This window comes from Phaethon lepturus, unplaced genomic scaffold, assembly GCF_000687285.1.
Source record: "Phaethon lepturus isolate BGI_N335 unplaced genomic scaffold, ASM68728v1 scaffold18453, whole genome shotgun sequence".
Classification (NCBI taxonomy): Eukaryota; Metazoa; Chordata; class Aves; order Phaethontiformes; family Phaethontidae; genus Phaethon; species Phaethon lepturus.
In genome coordinates, this window is record NW_010528595.1 from 30,990 (window position 1) to 48,459 (window position 17,470).

The 17,470-nt window shown below is 39.8% G+C and overlaps 1 protein-coding gene across 1 annotated transcript in view; it reads left to right on the forward strand.

Moving 5' to 3' along the window:
• Positions 1–483: 483 nt before the first annotated feature.
• Positions 484–17,470, forward strand: part of PHACTR2 (phosphatase and actin regulator 2) — a gene marked incomplete at its 5' end in the record, with an annotated part of 47,765 nt that continues 30,778 nt past the window's right edge. Inside the window, 3 exons of the mRNA XM_010283720.1 lie at positions 484–651; positions 10,906–10,986; positions 13,944–14,102. Coding sequence (XP_010282022.1) covers positions 484–651; positions 10,906–10,986; positions 13,944–14,102 — 408 coding nt within the window. The remainder of the gene's footprint in view (positions 652–10,905; positions 10,987–13,943; positions 14,103–17,470) is intronic.

Here is a 17,470-nt window from a genome sequence, read left to right on the forward strand (position 1 = left end):
GACCTATTTCCATTCCACTGCCAGAACAGTATCTTTAGAGCTCGTTTAAGAAAGGATTCTTTTTACTCAAAAGAAATAGTTTCTGGTTTTACATTGTAAGGGTTTTGTTTTCTGTATGATGACAGCTAGTTATTCAGCTCACCAAAGATAGGGAGAAAGTCACACAAATATGTGTTGAAAGAAATTCTCCAGTAGCGAAGAAAAGCTGCGGAAGCGTGCAGGCGTGCCAGATGCACGTCGGGAGAAGCAAGTTCTGGCCTGCTGCAGCTGAGGGGCTGAGCAGCAGTGAAGCCCAGGGCTAGCTGAGGTGGGGACTGGCTTGCAACCATGGGCTGTGGTCAAATGCCATTTGGCTGCCTTCTGGAACAAAAAACGCATGGACCCACATGCAGCCTGTTGCAATATGACAGTGGAGGAGTTTAGCTGTCAGATAGCACTTCGTTTTCCATCCTTCAGTTAACTTTACTTTTCTTGTTTATACAGTTGATGGTTTGGATAAGGCTTCAATCGCTAACTCGGATGGACCAGCCCCAGGATCCCAAACTCCCCCCTTCAAAAGGAAGGGCAAACTCTCCACCATTGGCAAAATCTTTAAACCTTGGAAATGGCGGAAGAAGAAGACTAGTGACAAATTCAGAGAAACATCAGCAGGTATGTCTGTGGCCCTTTGGTGGCAAATAGTAGAAAACACTGTGATGGCTTTGCAGAGTAATATTTGAAAAGCTCTTGAAGCTTGTTAGATGGCAGGAATTATTTAGGCACAGTATTTGACATACAGAAAAACAGTTTGATCCTTGGCAAGGAAAAACCTAATCTTGTTCAGCTTCTGTCCTGAACCTATCACCAAAAATATGCAGTTTATTTATTTACTATACTTTATAAATTATATTCTTTTGATGTTGACAGTACTCTTCTTTGTTAACTGAGAAACCCTAGGCTCTGTATTATATATCCTCAAATATGTTGGAAATGTCTCTATGTCCTCCTAATAGTCAGTGACTTGGGTTATGAAACAAACCTTGCCTCATGAGGATGGATGTTTGGGCTGTCCAGAGGGGAGAAGCAGACATGGTCATGCCCAGCAGAAGAACGAGGATCAGCTTTGCGACCACTGCCTTGATACAGGCTACTCTGCCCCTTTACTCCCCTATTGGCAAGGCTTGAAGAATGATCTGAAATAAAATGCTGTGATTGAATTATATTCCTTCTGAAAAAGAGGAACATTGAGGGCTGGGATTCAGTTCGCTAAACACAGTTGCTTAGTGCCACCTGAGATGCTCCGGGGTGTCCTTGCTGCTCTCCCAGAAGGTTCTGCATCATATTTGCCATCCCTATGCAGGCATCTCCAAAACCCTGGGGCATCTCAAGTGGCTGTAGACACCCAAGCTTAGGAAGCTGAATGCCAGCCTGCATATATATGTGTGTGTGTGTCTCTATGTCGCAGCTCTGGCCGAGCTTTCTCCAAAAAAATCCCAAACTTTGGGTTTGGGATTCACACATTTGATGCTGTGCTGTTCTAAACCTGAGCCTAATCAGAGTCCAGGGAGCATATAAGAGCTCTTCAGATTCATTACCACAGTGCAAGCCCTCTGTCCACTGTCATGGCTGTAGGCAAGAAAACCAACAGTAATCTCCTTAGGTGTCCTCAATAGGCTCTCCTGAACTCTTAGGAGTTTGACTTGACACCGCTTGACTTTTTAAACCCATAGCAACCCCCAACAATTACAGCAGGGAATTCTATGGTTTTGCGGTGTAACTTCTAAAACATGCTTTATTTACACAAAAGGCAAAAAGAAGCCGTCTCCTGTGTTGCCATCGTCACTCCAGATACCAACTGAAGTTTTGGACGATCTTTTCTGATTGATCCTCAAATCATTCCCTCAGTCTCTTTTTTTTTCCTCTTTTTTTCTGGTTACCCTGCAACAAAACCCCTACAATTTCTTCCACTACTACAATAAAAAAAATCCCTTCAGTTTGCTATCTCCTTCATTGCTTCCAGTTCCCTTCACCTTCTCCAGTACTTTTATCATATTGTTGGAGCAAAGCTATTTCTAGTTAATGACTCCTGAATGTTCTGCAGCTACTGTTGGACAGGTATGTGATTTTATATGCAGTGAATTCTCCAGAATAATCACCATTCATACGCTGTGTATACAGAGGTTCCCCAGACTGTCACAGCATATTAGCATGTGTTAAATTATTATGCCATTAAATAATAATGCACATGTCATTTTGCAGTTATTTTTTACAAATGAATATCTGATAAATTCGTGTTAAATACAGTGTTTCTTACGTTGTACTGTGTTTCTTTAGAGGGCCTCAATCCAATCTTACAAGCATGACACATCAATTCTTACAATACCAAGGCAAAGCATGTGTTTGTATTTCTTTTACAAAAGGAGGAAATTGGGCACAAAGAAATTAAGGTCATCATTTCCAAAAGTGCCTCCTTAGTTACCTGCTTGTACTTAATTTGCCTGTCTTGTTTATGATGGTGTGGTCCCTCAAGTCCTTTCAGGGGTGTGTGGAACCCACAGTTCCCATTGGCACTGACTTCAGATGGAGTTATTAAGGACAATTTATCTCAAGGTGAGCACCTGAAAAATGGAGATGTTTAACAGTAGGTGTAATGAACAGAAAACATGAAATAATTTCAGAACTGTAATGAAAATCAAGCTTTAAAATTATACCATGGATACAAATAGACAAACTTAAAGGCACACCTTTTTCAGGTGCCATACAGCTATAGTAGTTTGCAAAAAGGATTGTTATCTCTCTCCCTGAACCTTGCTGCATTCATATACCTAGACCATCAGAGCTAAGGTACTAGTAGCATTCCAGCAGAATATGTGTAATGCTTTACATTCTGAGTCTCTGGGTGCTCTCAATGCATAGCTGCATTTATTACTCTTAAGAAAGAGGTAATTATTGGGAAGCAGTGTCCATCTTAACTAGCTCAAAACTAGTTTTCAAGTGCTAATTTGTCTTCCTAGTTCTCTCAGTTGTGTCTGTTTACTGCCGCTGCCTCCTGTGTACTGGCAGCAGTTTTGTGATGAGCAGATCACAAACCCGATCCAGCTAAAAACAAATAGAGCAAAACATAACAAGAAGTAGTTTTTACTCTTCTGCGAAGGTTACTGCTTGGATTTGTGTCCTAGCATTGTGATTACTATTGATAAAGCATGCTGAAGCAGAGAGGAAAAACAGAGCCACTCTTTTGGTTGACTTATTAAAATTTAGATGACCTGATTTTTTAAATTTCAGCTGTGGTTTTGCAACATTGCCTTTCAGGTCTGGAAACTAAGAGAGTAATATAGACCTCCTTCTATTTTTTCCGAAGTTAAAGCTTTATTTTGTGATCAGTCTTTTCTTGAAAATGGAGAGTGCCAGTGTGCAAACAGAAATCTATAAAAGTTAGGAGAATTTGGACTACAAATTGGCAGAAGAAGAATGGAGTTGATGGTGAAAGGTAATTGTAGTTCATAGATCATTTAAGTGGGAGCTCTTCTGGTCAATTGAATACATGATTACATACAATTATGTATTGAAAAGTGGAAGTTAATTATCTCCACAATGAAGTGTCTCTGTAAATGGTATAGTGGATGGGAACAGTTCAGTGCAGGAGGAGGTAACACTTAGCTGACTAACTGAAGTCCCCACTCTGAGTCCAATCACAAGATTTTATATTTAATAGTCCTTTGTGGCAAAAAAGCAACTAACGCAATTGATTCACTAAGTGCTTAATGTATCTTGTGTATCTAGAAGTGTCGTCTTCTATATAGACTTTTAAATTATCCTGAAAAACCTTTCATTTTTTACTTCATTGTTTAGATAGCATCCTGCTACATAACCATGTAGTACATACTGAAGCTCTGATACAGTAAAGACTGCTATCATATTTAATAACATAATGTAAAACAGCTAACAAAACACAAAACCATTCTAATGCTCTGAACTACGTAAACTACAGTATTTCAGTACCTGTATAGTTTGTGAAGAGTGAATATACAAAATTCAATATATAGCTTGGTGAACAGAACTTAAGATATTACACAGGAGGTTTGGGAATTTTTGATATTTTTTCATTATTCAGTAGATTGATTTTTTTCTCTAAGGAGTATATATGCTCTATTTTTAATAAAGTTCTGCTTATTCATCCTGCTACACTGTAAAATTCAATTTATTTGGGTGGAATTATACAAATATATACACAGGGAATTAATTGCAGGTTTTCAAAACTTCTTTATTATTTTGTACATTCAATGTATCAGCTTGCATTTGTATGTTCCAGTTGACATGCATTTTGCCAACCATGACAATATTTAGTGCTTTTTTTTTCCTTAAAATGAATCTCTGGGAGTTCTGTAGTATCTGAAAATCTTGACTTTCACCTTGAGGTGAAAGAACCAGCAAGACTGGCTCACTAAGCTAGGGAGAAGGAAAGAAAGTAAACCTGGATGATATGAATTGTAAGAGTTCTAAAAAGAACCAAAAGGTTCTCAAATTATTTTCCCCCTAAATTTCATATGAGAGTTTTATCTGTTGTGACTCTCTTAAGATGTAACCTACAAATTCAGGCATTTGGCTATATGATAGTGGTACAAAAACAGTTCCCAGAGCTTTTATGTTGAAGAAGAATGTGTCTAGGTACTGATTAATCTCTACAGAGTGAAGATTTGGAGTACATCTTCAAGGCAATTATAGTTCATAGTCTTGCTCAGGTTTTATTGCTGTTTACCCTCCTGTCTACATACTACTTCTTCCAAGTACTTTCCATCCTATGCCAGCAGCCGGTTGTGGGCTACGTAGATCTTTCATTCATGCTGGTTGCCCAGTAGTAGTGCTAGCTTAGTGCTCGTAGGAGTGGACCAGAATAAGTCATTTCTGTGTTGACTTCCAGTGCCCTCCTGCAGTTCCTCCTCCGTCTTGGCCAGAAATGCAGGTGACCGCCCCATGTATTTCCATATAGAGAATAATAGGGATAAATTGTACTGTTTTGCAGCGCTAACTGTGAGGGGTTGTGTCCCCAGAAATCCCCGAAAGAGACAGGGTGCCGGCTCCAGCTGCAGCATGAATAAGCTGTAGCTTTTCAGTACAAATCAGGTTAGCTTGCAGTGAAAGCGTATCTTTACATGCTTGAGGACTATTTAGTTGTCAGGAAGCTGCAGAGCTATAGGGGGATGTTCGTTTGCTTTTAAACTCTTATGTATGTAAGGTATCACTTATGTTTGTGTATGTGCTTCCTGTGAGGCTGGAATTTGAAATGAAAATGAGTTTGGATTGCATTCATCCTAAGGAAACTACCTCAGACAGTAGTTTCAGGGGGGGGAAAAAAAGAGGTTATCCCTGTATTTCTTGAGGAAACAGACCCAGGACCAACAGAGACTGAGAAGGTGCATTTACTTGACAAGTAACTTGACAAGTTACCCCTTACTGCGTGCTAACTGGCATGGCAAGAAGAAACTTGCTTATCTAACTTGAGAAAGAAATGGGAAAACATCCACACAAAATAAAAATAAAAATCCTACAGGAAATCCTCTTCCTCAGACTACTTGATCAGAGATGTATTTACATTACAGCACAGGGTACGTGTATGTACGTGTTTGTGTGAGCATCTTACATGCAGGAAGCCAATTTCCTGGCTTGAGACCATGGGACGGTATGATGATCGTCACGTTTATTGCCTGTTCTCTTAACAGGGCTACAACTTGATAAACCTGTATGCAGCTGAAGAAAGAGTTTCTTCTAAGACAGAATGTAGGCTATTGGAAAAAGCTTTTATTGCTTTATCTGGGTTTTCAATAGGCTTTTTGAAATAGGTTCCTGCTACAGCCTTGCCAGGGCATGTACCCTGCAGTGCTTTGACAAAGTCTTGCATGACTCTCTTATGCTAGCAACTGAAAGATGTTCATAAACAGCAAATACCACAAGCATTAAAAAAAAGATGAAGGACTAGATGTGGAAGTATTTATGCCGATATGGGAATGATGGTTGGAATTTTTTCCTTTAGCAACATATTTTCCATGCTGTATCTCAGAAAATCTCTTCTCTGGGCACTGGTTGTATACTTTCTGCCTAGAGGGCTTTCAAAATTAAGTAAAAACAAACCGAAAATGGCATCATTTCAAGGGTTTCTCCCCTCTGCAGTGTTTTGCTGTGAAGGAAAAGAAGGCAACAGTTTGTGTCTTGGCATGAAGCAGATGCCACTTCAAAGCTCCACTGCAAGAGTATATGCAGACAGGGAGCAGAAGGCAGTTTTAGGTCTTACTAGGTCAGAGAAAAATTGAAGATTGGAATTCTCTTGAGCTTCTTTTGGAAGAGCAAAACTAAAGACGGGAGAATACGCAGAATCTCACAGCACTTTGCGTCAGAGAATGGGTTTTAAGAGTGCCTGAGGTTTGTAGCTGCTGAATACCATTAAGCAGGCTCTTCTGAGGGGGATGGAGGGAAACTGCTTTTTGAGGTAAACTGTTCTCATGATTACTGTTTCTATTATTTGTATTGGGCTAAAAATACAAATGTTTGTGGGATCCCTTGGATGAGTAAGATTTACTCAAGTAAGTGATGGCTGCATACAGTGTGATAAGTTCACACACTCGCTGGCAGTTACACCTGAAGTCAAGGCAAGCTTTGCTTTTGACTGCAATCGGGGAAGAATTTTGACATGGGATTTTTTGAGTCTGCTGGAGCATGATGTCTGAGAGTGGAACCCGCCTCACCTCAGCCTTCCTCAGCAGGTGAGGACTGATGACCAATTACACTCACAGTCAGGACTGACTTGTTTGTGTAATCCAACTCAAGATGTACATATTTATAGATGGAGAAATTGTTATTTCAATTTTATTATCACTTAATGTTATAAACGATATGTTGATGTTAATGTTGAAATGTATATATTCACACTTCATCTATATCACAGACATATGTTAAGAGACATATATATTCACAGATGTCTATATACACACGTTATTATATACATATGTGACAGAAAAGATTTGTAGTAATAAGATCAACTGATCACTCAGCCTAAGGATGTCCACATGATGGTGGTACAACTAACATTTATCTTATGTTTGTTCTAACATAGTACTAGTCATGTACCCCTGAGTGAGGAATAGGTAATAACTTGTCAGAGATTGCAAAAACGATGATCAGCAGGATTATGGGAGGAGCAAATGGGTACTGTATTGTGGCAAGTTCTGCTAGAAGAAGAAGGAAGAGAAGAGAGGTAGGTCTGGAAGCCAAAGATAAGAATTTTAAACTTTTTGAAGTGAAGGAGAAAGACTGAGATGATGAAGTCATGACAGAGGTGGTGAGAGGAGGGAACATGCCAAGCGGGACAGCGGTGGAACCACCAAAGTACAGTCCTCTCCCTGTACTGAACTCAGGAGACTGCACAATTTCTGAGGTGACAAATAGTGATACCCATTACAGGTGGTTCAGGTAGATAACTGTTTCTACAGTTGTCTGTGTCGTTAGCTCAGCAGCAGATGGCCCATGCTCATAGTTTCACTTCTGTTGATCAGGTATTTTGAACCATAAGTAGGCAATTCAGCTAGAATTCCTATGCTTTGGGGTTTTTTGGGGTTTTTTGTTTGTTTTATTTATTTATCACAATTTTAATGTGGGAAATTACATCTGAAAAGGTACTTCAAATTAAACACTTAACAAATGTCAGCATGTTTGATAATATGACTTAATCCTTCTGTGCTGTAAGTTACCTATCTATACAGTCATGATAACACCTTTGCGTATCTCACATGGGCATCAACGAGAAAAACGTTGTTTGTGGTTCACTCAGTTGCTGGGGTGATGTTTGGGAAAACTAGGAGTTTTCTGTTCAAATGAAGGTTTAGGTTATTCCTCAAATGAGGTCTGGGCCCCAGCTTGAAAGGTAAGACTAAAAATTTAGGCAAAGAAACTGTTCATTGGATACAGTGCAGTCTGGATCCTAAACAAGGCAGGGATGGTTGAGGTAAAATATATAACAAGCAAGTAAAAGCTGTACCGTCTGCACACCCATCAACCTTCATTCAAACATTTCCTGACTTCTGAATGCTTGACTTTGTAACTCTCTTATTTTAAGAAAGTTTACTGAAACATAACAGTAGTCAAATGTGATTAAAGCTCACTGCAGTTGGTCTGTCATAATAAAAATACTTGTCTGTGTAAATGTGAAAGGTATTGTGTAGTCCAAAGTCTGTAATAAATGATAAATTATAATGATGAGTCCACCCTGGCTAAATAGCACCAGTATAGGTTGATAAGTAGACAGGCTGCTCATTCCTCTTACACAAGGGGACATATTTTTGGTCACTTTGATTTAAATTAAAATTCCTTTTTCTTTGCAGGAATTAAAATTATGATACTCATAGTGAATACTAGCATGATTTCTAATGTTCTTTCCATGGGCCAAATAATATTTTAAATAAATTATCATTTCAAGCTGAATTAACTGAGCTTAATCAGTTTAAATAAAAACACCACTCATGGCTAGCATTTTAGATGATGAAGGATTGGGGCTTAAGCTGCTTATCTGTTCATAAATTTTCTAATCTGTGAAATGGAGATAGTTATGTCTAAGGGATGTTATGAAACCTATGTAATGTTAATAAAATGCTTTGAGGTCTTCCAGTAAAAGTGTAAGGAGTTAATGTCTTTTAATGCCAATTGACATTTTCTGTGATAATTAATTCAATACAGTTGTTAATTCAGTGTTGTAGAACTGGAAAAATATCATCCTGACAACTAGAGAGACACATTGATGGGGGGTCTGATTCAATGTTTGTGAAACTGATGGAAGGAGCATCATTGTTTTCAAGTGGTATTGGATTAAGTCCCACAAATAAATATATGAGAGATCGTCTCATTTCACTGTCCTCAAGAAAACAGATGTAAAAAGGAAGCAGAGAGGAAAAACAGTAGGAAGTAAATTATACTTGTAAAGCTGAAATAATAATAAGAGAATATATGTGTTCACCTACATGAAAAACTCGTTGCAAGAATAGGGCACGCTCCTGTGCTTTGTTTGCCATGCCAGTAAATGTGACACACAGTTGCAAGACATATACCTTAAAAAGTAATAGGGAGAAATTGGAAGAGCTCCTGCATAATTTAGGATCGGGACCTAAGGCAGTCTAACCTGATCTGAGTTCAGGCTGCCACAGTCTGCCACGGAGGCTGGCTTACCCTGCGAGTCTGCAGCCATACTCACAGGTTCCTGTATATTGTCCAGTGCGATTTGAATGCTGTGAAGGTTTGACCTTTAACGGACAGATCCCACAGAGTACCGGAGTATATAAACACAGACTTAGTGCCAACTTACATGTTCTTGTGCCAGTACTGTTTGCATTCATGAGCCATCGATCTCACAGGCGTGGGTAGCTTGAGCTGGGCCGGTCAAAATAGTTACTGCCCACAGTTCTTCTGCCAGGAGTCAGTGCTTTTTTGGCAGGGAAGTGCATCCCACGTGGAGCATTAGCTGAATGCTCACACTTTGCGGTGTGAGAAGTAAACCTGGTGCTGTAAATTTGAGAAGTGCAAAACCTGCTTCATTTTTTGTTCAACCATCCCCTTCCCTGGCAGAGAAGGGGAGTGGGAAGCTGCGACCAGTGGTGCCTTCAGGCATCTGAGTTCAGCCAGCCTGGCTGCAAGTCAGTGGCCGGGGTTACCTGCTGCGGAGAGAGGGGTTTATCAGCTGCTACGTGTGGAACATAGATTTCTCAGAAGTGCTTAAACTGCCTCTCTCCATGTCTTCAGAGGAGCCGTCGCTTCACTGTATGGCTGTTCACTCCAGCTGGGCTGGTGCAAGTGGGATTGACAATGCTTCTTGCAGCATTTAATCTGCATACAGCAATTAGACTGGCCCTAGAGAGTAATTGGATTACCGGAGTGTTTGAATTAGTTGATGAGATAAACAGCCCTATCCCATAGCGTTAATAGGATGAAGTCTAGCATGGCTGAAGCTTTGCCACATGCCCTCAACTTGAGCTCCAAACATCACTTGGGTTTTGATGTCCATGTGTAAACAGAATTAGGATGGGAGATTAACTTTTCCTAACAGTGAAGACAGGATTTTACAAGTGATACTCCCATTTTATGGGCTGTGCACCATGGTTCCACGGATCATTACAATGGCCTCCCAGATCACTGACCAAAACTGTATTGGTTTGGCAGTAGGGTGCAGTGGGGAGTTATTCTATTTTGCCATCTGTAAATGCTTTTCCCTATAAAACTATTTAGCATTTTTCCCATGGGAGATGAAGCATTTTAATTATTATGTTTATGTCACAGTCTTTTTTTGTATGTTGTATGCTGCTTTTTTTTAACTTAAAAACCAGGATGCTGCTTTTTTTTTTTTTATGAAAGCCAACCAGCCTGGATGAGGATGTTATTCCTTTTTAGAAGAAAACTTTCTAGCTTCTGTTTAAAGTTATTTTTTTCTTTTAAAGGAGTTTGCATGTCATCAAGGCTACCCTGTGAGTTGCTTGCTCTGAGCAGGATTTGTCTCTCCCAAATCAAAACATCTACAAAGCAGGTGGACGTATCTCCAGCTGAGCTAGTCACCCCAGTCAGTGGTAAAGAGGTGCTTTTACGTATTACATGCCTATGCTAGGATGAGTTCAGTTTCACTCTGGAAGCACCTTTTTCCATTGACTGTAAAGGAAGCCTCACAGAGGCTCACCCAGCGGAAGGCATTGGGTCAGATGAATCCCCCCTTCTGTGCCTGAAACTGTGGGAGAATATTTTCAGAGAACATCCATGGAAACCCAGACCAATTCTCCTGCAGAATCAAAGGAAACAAGATTTCTCAGGGTTTCTTTAAAATAAAAATCTTGTTCTACATTTTTTGCAGGCATCAGCAGTATGAGAATAAATCTATTCTTAACTGTGCTTTTTCTTTAGTGTTGGAAAGGAAGATTTCGACAAGACAAAGCAGAGAGGAGCTGATAAGAAGGGGAGTGCTGAAGGAAATGCCTGAGCAAGGTGATAACACATTACCTAGAATTTAGCTCCTAAGTGCTAAACATGGGTGATAAAGGCACTATTGCATTGTTTCCATGTAGAATAAATAGGTATAAGGAGACAAAGCTGAGGAGTGTGAGAAGTAATTTGGGCCAGTTGACAAAAAAATAAAGTTGGAGTTGAGAGATTTGTGTTCTATAACTGCTCCTACCGTAGGTACACCACCTGACTTCTGGCCATACCCTTAAGTATTTTGGTGCTCCCTGTAAGTAGTGTGACTCCTCTGGTTCCTACTTACTGCTTGACAAAATTTTTTTAAGTTAGTGATTAACCTTTTTTTTTGAAGCAACTGGAGTATAATATGAGAAAAGTTGGCTGAAAAATTAGAGGCTTTGGGACCCCCCCTCCATCCCCCCCCAACAAATCGATAACATCCATTTCAGGTATGAAAAAGTACCAGTGCTTGGGATCATACAGATCACCACTGTCACACAGACCACGTTCATAAATGGCACAAACATAAAACTGTGGGGAAGACACCACTTGTTTCCAAATGCTGTAGGGTTTAGTAACTGATATTAACCAGAATTTCTGTTTCAAAAAGCATGAGTAAACCATGGTTAACACCACTGACTGTTTCTAGTTGGTATTCTTTCTAATATTCTTGATCTTCTATATATCTAGATCAAATAAGAGTCCAGTGAGTAAAATAATTTTCTGTAGCTTAAAATTAAACCATTCATCATTTTGTCAAGGCGTCTAAGAACTCCATGATTTCCAAAAATATTTTTCTCCTAGCTATTGTGTTACTTTGCCTGAGCTGAAGAATCAGGAAAACATCAATGTGTACGGTTAGTATCGTACCCATTGATACTTAGAAGTAAAGGGCTTGTTTGTTGACATGTGACATCACTTGTCTTTACAATGCTTTGCTAATTACCAGGCTATGGCATTCAGCATAGCTGGCTTCTGAACTTGTCTCTGCCACTGTCTTTGACTTAAAACAAGAAATGCAAACTGTCTATACCTCAAATTGTCCTCTGTGAATTTGTTATGTTTTTTTGCTACATGCTTTACTGGGGAGCTACGTGACTTTGTCCATTGATGGTTGTAAATTGCATTTAAACTGCTGGGACAGTTAATGAAATGTGTTAACATTTCAGATTGGTTACAAACAGTCTGAATATAAATACTATCATTTGTGCTAAAAGTGTCTGTGCTTTGGTCATCAGTGTCCTTGACCCTCTATTCCACTTTTAAAAGGGGATGGGACTTTGAATCCTTTACAGAGATTGAGCAAAGCGAGAAAAGGATGTAAAGATGAACAATTTTCTCCCCTTCCTTCCGTCTTAAGAAGGCCATCAGTCTGGTCCATGTTGCCTTCATCATGTTGTGCTTCCTGTCTGATGAAAATTACAGTTTTTAAGGAGCAGTTTGAAAGAATACAGGATCGGTTTGAAGGTGCTAAAAAAGAGATACAGAAAAGACAGTGGTTAAGCAGTGTGAAGGTAGTTAGAAGGAATGACTATGGAGATGAAAGCGAGATGGGGAAATTACATGGAGTCTTGAAATCTGAAAGGTAAGAAAGGTGAAGAAGTGACTGTCTCACATGGGATGGAGAATAAAGAAGTGGCAAGTGCCACTTGGAAGCAGGAGGTGTTTGCAGAACCGTGGCATGGATAAGAGGTGGGAATGCCACATGTGGAGGTAGAGAGGAAAGAGCGGATTTATGAACACCTGGAAGAAAGGAGCTGAAAAAACTGAATGTTGCAGTAAGGTAAGAAGGAAGCCTTGTGCAACTGTCAGCTATAGTGAACGAGACAAAGTTAAGAAGGCAACTTAGTTGAACACTACATCAAGTTGAAGTCAGTGTGTGGGTGAGAATGAAACCATCAGCTTAACCCATGGAGCAGCCCAAAGTGGTAAGAGAGAGGCTGCATAATTGTGTTGAAAGCAGGGAACTGCCAAACATCCAGGTCTGATAGCACACAGAAAGGAAGAGGAGGAGAAGGGGAGAGTGGAATTACCACAATTAATGAAGAAACACCAGAGGAAGCAGAAGAGATGCCAGGTGGATTTGCATAATTTTTGGATGGACAGCAAGAGAATCCTGTAGAAGGAAAGCAATCATCTACATGAACTGCACATGGGGTGTGAGCAATGTAAGGATAACAAGCCTTAGAAATTACCAGAGAAGAAAATCAGCATGAAAAAATGCATGAAACAGAGAACAGAAATCAGTAAATAAGGGAAGAGCTAAAGCTGTAAGCCAGCAAGAGTATGTAGCATTTTTCAGGAATATAGAGACAAATACGGAAGAGAAAGAAGTTTTTTTAAGTATTAAAAAAGAACTTGTAGCTGAGATACTTTGGGTGAGTAAAATATCATCAGAGCTGGGAAAGAATTTGACTTGCAGAATTCAATAATGGTATGATACATGATACAGGAGGATCTCACCTTGGTTTTTAAGACTGGATGATGACTTTGTGACCTTTTTTATTCATTAACTGGGCACACATATTCTGAGAACTTCTGTCTCAGTTCCTGGCTGATTTACCTACTGGGATGCACACAGTAGTCCTGCAGCTCTGCCCCCTAATTGTTCAGACTTGGCACCTGTTGGAACACATTGCAGCTCCACTGTGGTCCATGCACACCTTTCTTTGCTGTGTAAACCAAGACGCAGGGAGGAAGAGAACGAGATGCTAATGTGTACAGACACGAAGCTGGACCTGAAAACCCACATGACCTTCCAGGCCCACTACTGCAGAGGTGTCCACCCAAAGAACATGGAAGCCTGTAGAGTTCCTTTACAGCGTTAACTTTTCAGAGCAGATCTGCGGCCTGATGTTTCACATTTCAGTAAGTCTTTCTGCTTTGCTTCCATGGAAACTTGAAAACAGAGGGATGCTGTGTGTTGTCAATTGGTGCTAAGGAAGCAGTTAAACTCAACAACAGCTTTTTAATTTTCATTTCAGATGGTGATGTAACAGTAAGTTTTGAAACTTCAAATGGACACACCATAGCCATTGGTGAAGAAACCATACAGGAAGAAAATGTGGTAAAAGCTAGTGGAGATAATGATACTTTATCAGAGAAAGCATCAGCATTGGAAGGAAAAAAAGAAGATCAAAAAGGTAAACAAACACATACTTCACAAAACGTTTTTCGCCTGCTTAATACATTAACATGTTCTTCCATTAGCACCAATACATGCTGTGAGTTCTGTTCTGCCACAAGGTTACCAGCAGAACCTGCCGAGAAGGTAAGACTTACGAAACATCAGTATCTTGTCACTGGTAGGCATGCCTTTTACTGTGGATATGATCAGGTCATAAAGAGAAGCATGGTCCTAGCATGAAAACGTGTGCAGGGATATTTGATTTCTAAATTCAGTGTGAGCCTTTCCTTGTAGCCATGGGCAAGCTTTGGTTTCAGGTTTTCCTTTTGTGAAAGAAGACACTAAGTGTATATGCATCACCTTGCAATATTGTTGTAGAAGTGGCTCATGGGTTGAAAGTTCAAAAGTGTTTAAGCCACTTAAAAACCATTGTTTCATGTATCATTTTGAAAGTAACTTCAGCAACTTAATGCTATTGGTTTTCATTGAATCTTAAACACTAGGCAGTGCAGCTCTTCAGAAATATTCAAGGGGCTATATCAATACTGCAAAGTGAACCTAGGTCATTTATGGAAAATGTACTTTATGACTGTAGGGTTTTCTGTAGATGAATTGCAGTAAATACTGCTAAATATTTAGCAGTCCCAAAGTCCATATTAATTTTGTTACCTTTACTCAGATCTAGCTTGGTAATAAAAGTTTCACCGAGTAAGAAAAAAGTAAAGATTAATGTGAAATGACAGGATTTGGACCAGTTTTATTTTCTTTCTCTAGCCTCTTGAATAATACACCACTTCTTTTCCCTGTAAAAATGTGTTCTTAAATACTATTGCATTTATTGGATTTTCCTAGAGGAAAGAGCAAGGATACAAAAGATCAGGAACTTCACAGTTGGCTGTTAGACTGAGCAGCCTTTCCAGTGTCTTCTAGTAACCTCTACCTAGTGATAAATGAGCCTCTAGAGGTTGAGAGGGTCAGTTTGGCTAACACAAAAATTTGAATTCTTCTCTGAGCTATGTAAATTACTTGACTATGTAAAAAGTGGCTGGATGTCCAAGGAGAACCACTTTTCTTATGAGATTTCTAGTACTTCCTGTCTCCCAGCAAGATAGAAATACAAGATTAGCCTTTTTCATGCAATTTAAATACATCTATCTTTTGGTGCCAACTAGAATCAGATGTGTATTGGGTCAGAGGAAAAGAGTTATAAAAGACATGGAAAACTCCTTTAAAATGGTTCAGGTTAACTTTAGGGTGAGATCAGACCGCTTACTAGTTTATGCATCCCTAAATACAGCCTTTTGGAAATGTCAGGTCTTCGAATTTTTCCTAAGGTGCAGGGATTTTTATAACTACACATTTCTAACTATGTTGGAATCCCCTCTAGCTGACTTTGCAGAATGTAGAACTCCAGTGAAGCAGGAAAGGTTCGATATCTATTTCAAACACATTATTACACTCTGCACTCCCTATATATTGTGATGACCTTACAAGGAGAAATTAAAAATTACTGCTGTACAGGAGTAGACTCGGTACAGAAGAATATATAGCTATCACTCCAGTCCCTCTCAGAAAGTGAAGTCTATTCGGAGGAGGGAGAAGGAAAACAGAAAGTGAGCAAACTTGGTACTCTATGCTTCATAGAATGTCAATATGATCCATCGAAGATGCAAAACACTTCAAAGTATACCTTCCTCTTACATCTAAACATGAAGTTATTCTACGCATAAGCATCTTGAGTCCCCTGAAAAGGAACAAGATAGATGTAATACAGAGGAATAGTCTGCCCCAAAAAGGTGTTAATAATCAGTTCCACACATCAGCAATGGTGTTACACAGTGCAAATCCAGTACAACTCACTGGATAGTCGTTGTGAATACACTTCAGTTACTCTTTACTTTATAGCACATTAAACAAGAAGGTGAGCCAGTCTTTTGAACTCAGTGGAAGAGTAAGGCCCACTGCATCTCACAGATGCATCTCACCTGACAGATTAATCCTCAGTAATTTTTTTATGGCAGATGCCATAGGTATGCATTACACCCACACCCACTGTCTGAGTGAGGAATTGTCAACTGCAGCGCAAAGATTTGCTAATGCTCACAGAGCATCAAAATCAGAGCTGAAGCAGACATACCTAGCTCACTGTCTTCTGCTCAGACCATAAAACATGCTGGTGTATCAGATCACAACCCTTCATCATGAGAACTGAGGCAGGTGGAGTGAATACTAGCTGGACAGTCAGGGAAAAGAATTCATCTTTAGTGAGGCTAATGTTAGGTTTTTGAGAGTCATGAACTCTTATGTATAAATATAAATTATGTGTTAAATAAGTTATATACACTTTCCATGTTTACAAGACCTGAAGGCAGGATTAATTACTGCTGTTTAGTAGCACAGTGTGCTGCAGTTCCAACTCCAGCTGAATCAAAAAGTTCCAAAAAATGCATCTCGGCCCCTGAAAGTTGTGAGGTTATTTTAAAATGCTTCCTTGAAAGGGTGGTGGTCTTTACTCACTCTCTGGTTCAGGTGGGTCTTGAAAATGGCCTTCTCGTATAAATAGGATGATGACTGGAAGCTGAAAAAGAACAAGCGATGCAGTCACATTGTGATGATATGGTGAGAGTTGGCAGCAACTCAACAAAGGTAGAATGTGGAATGTGTTAGGAGTTAAAAGAAGTTAAAGGAAAAAAGTTGTTTCAGCATCAGCCACAGAAGTACAGTATCAACAAGGGCAAACAATAGGCTCAGCCGTTGCTCACACAATGTAAAAATGAGTGTAGCAGAAATGAGTGAAGAAGACAACCCCTGAAAGCTGTTCCCGGTGCTGCTGGGCAGTTCCATAAACCATATGCCCATCTGCTGCCTGTCAGCTCACAGATGCATTTGTATGTGGTAAAAAAATTCCCTTTGGCAATTTAATAGTGTAAGTGTTACTGTTTGTAGTAATGATGAAATGTCCGTCATCTAAGCAGGTGTTTGAAAGGAAATTTCTTCTTTATGGCACGATAATAAGCTGGTGACAGTTTTACATAAAACAGGTAATTTATGGATAAAGCTTTGCAGATGAGAAATCTTTTTCCTACATCATTTATTCACATTATATTTGTACTGGGTTGACTTCTGAATTCTTCTGTTTTGTTTTGTTTTGTTTTGACTAAGAAAAGTCGCTAGCATCTTTTGCAGAAAATAAAGAGCTAAGCCATAGCCATTGTCTGTGAGCGCCCTGGGAGGGATACAGAGCAGCAAGCAGACAGGCAGCATGTCAAAGTACACCCTTGGTGTCTGGGCAGCAGACCAGACTGTACCGTCGTGACAGGGCTCCTGGCCTGTGGCGCTTGTCTGCAGTAGCCCTGGCAGACCCCAGTGTTCCAGGCTCCAGGT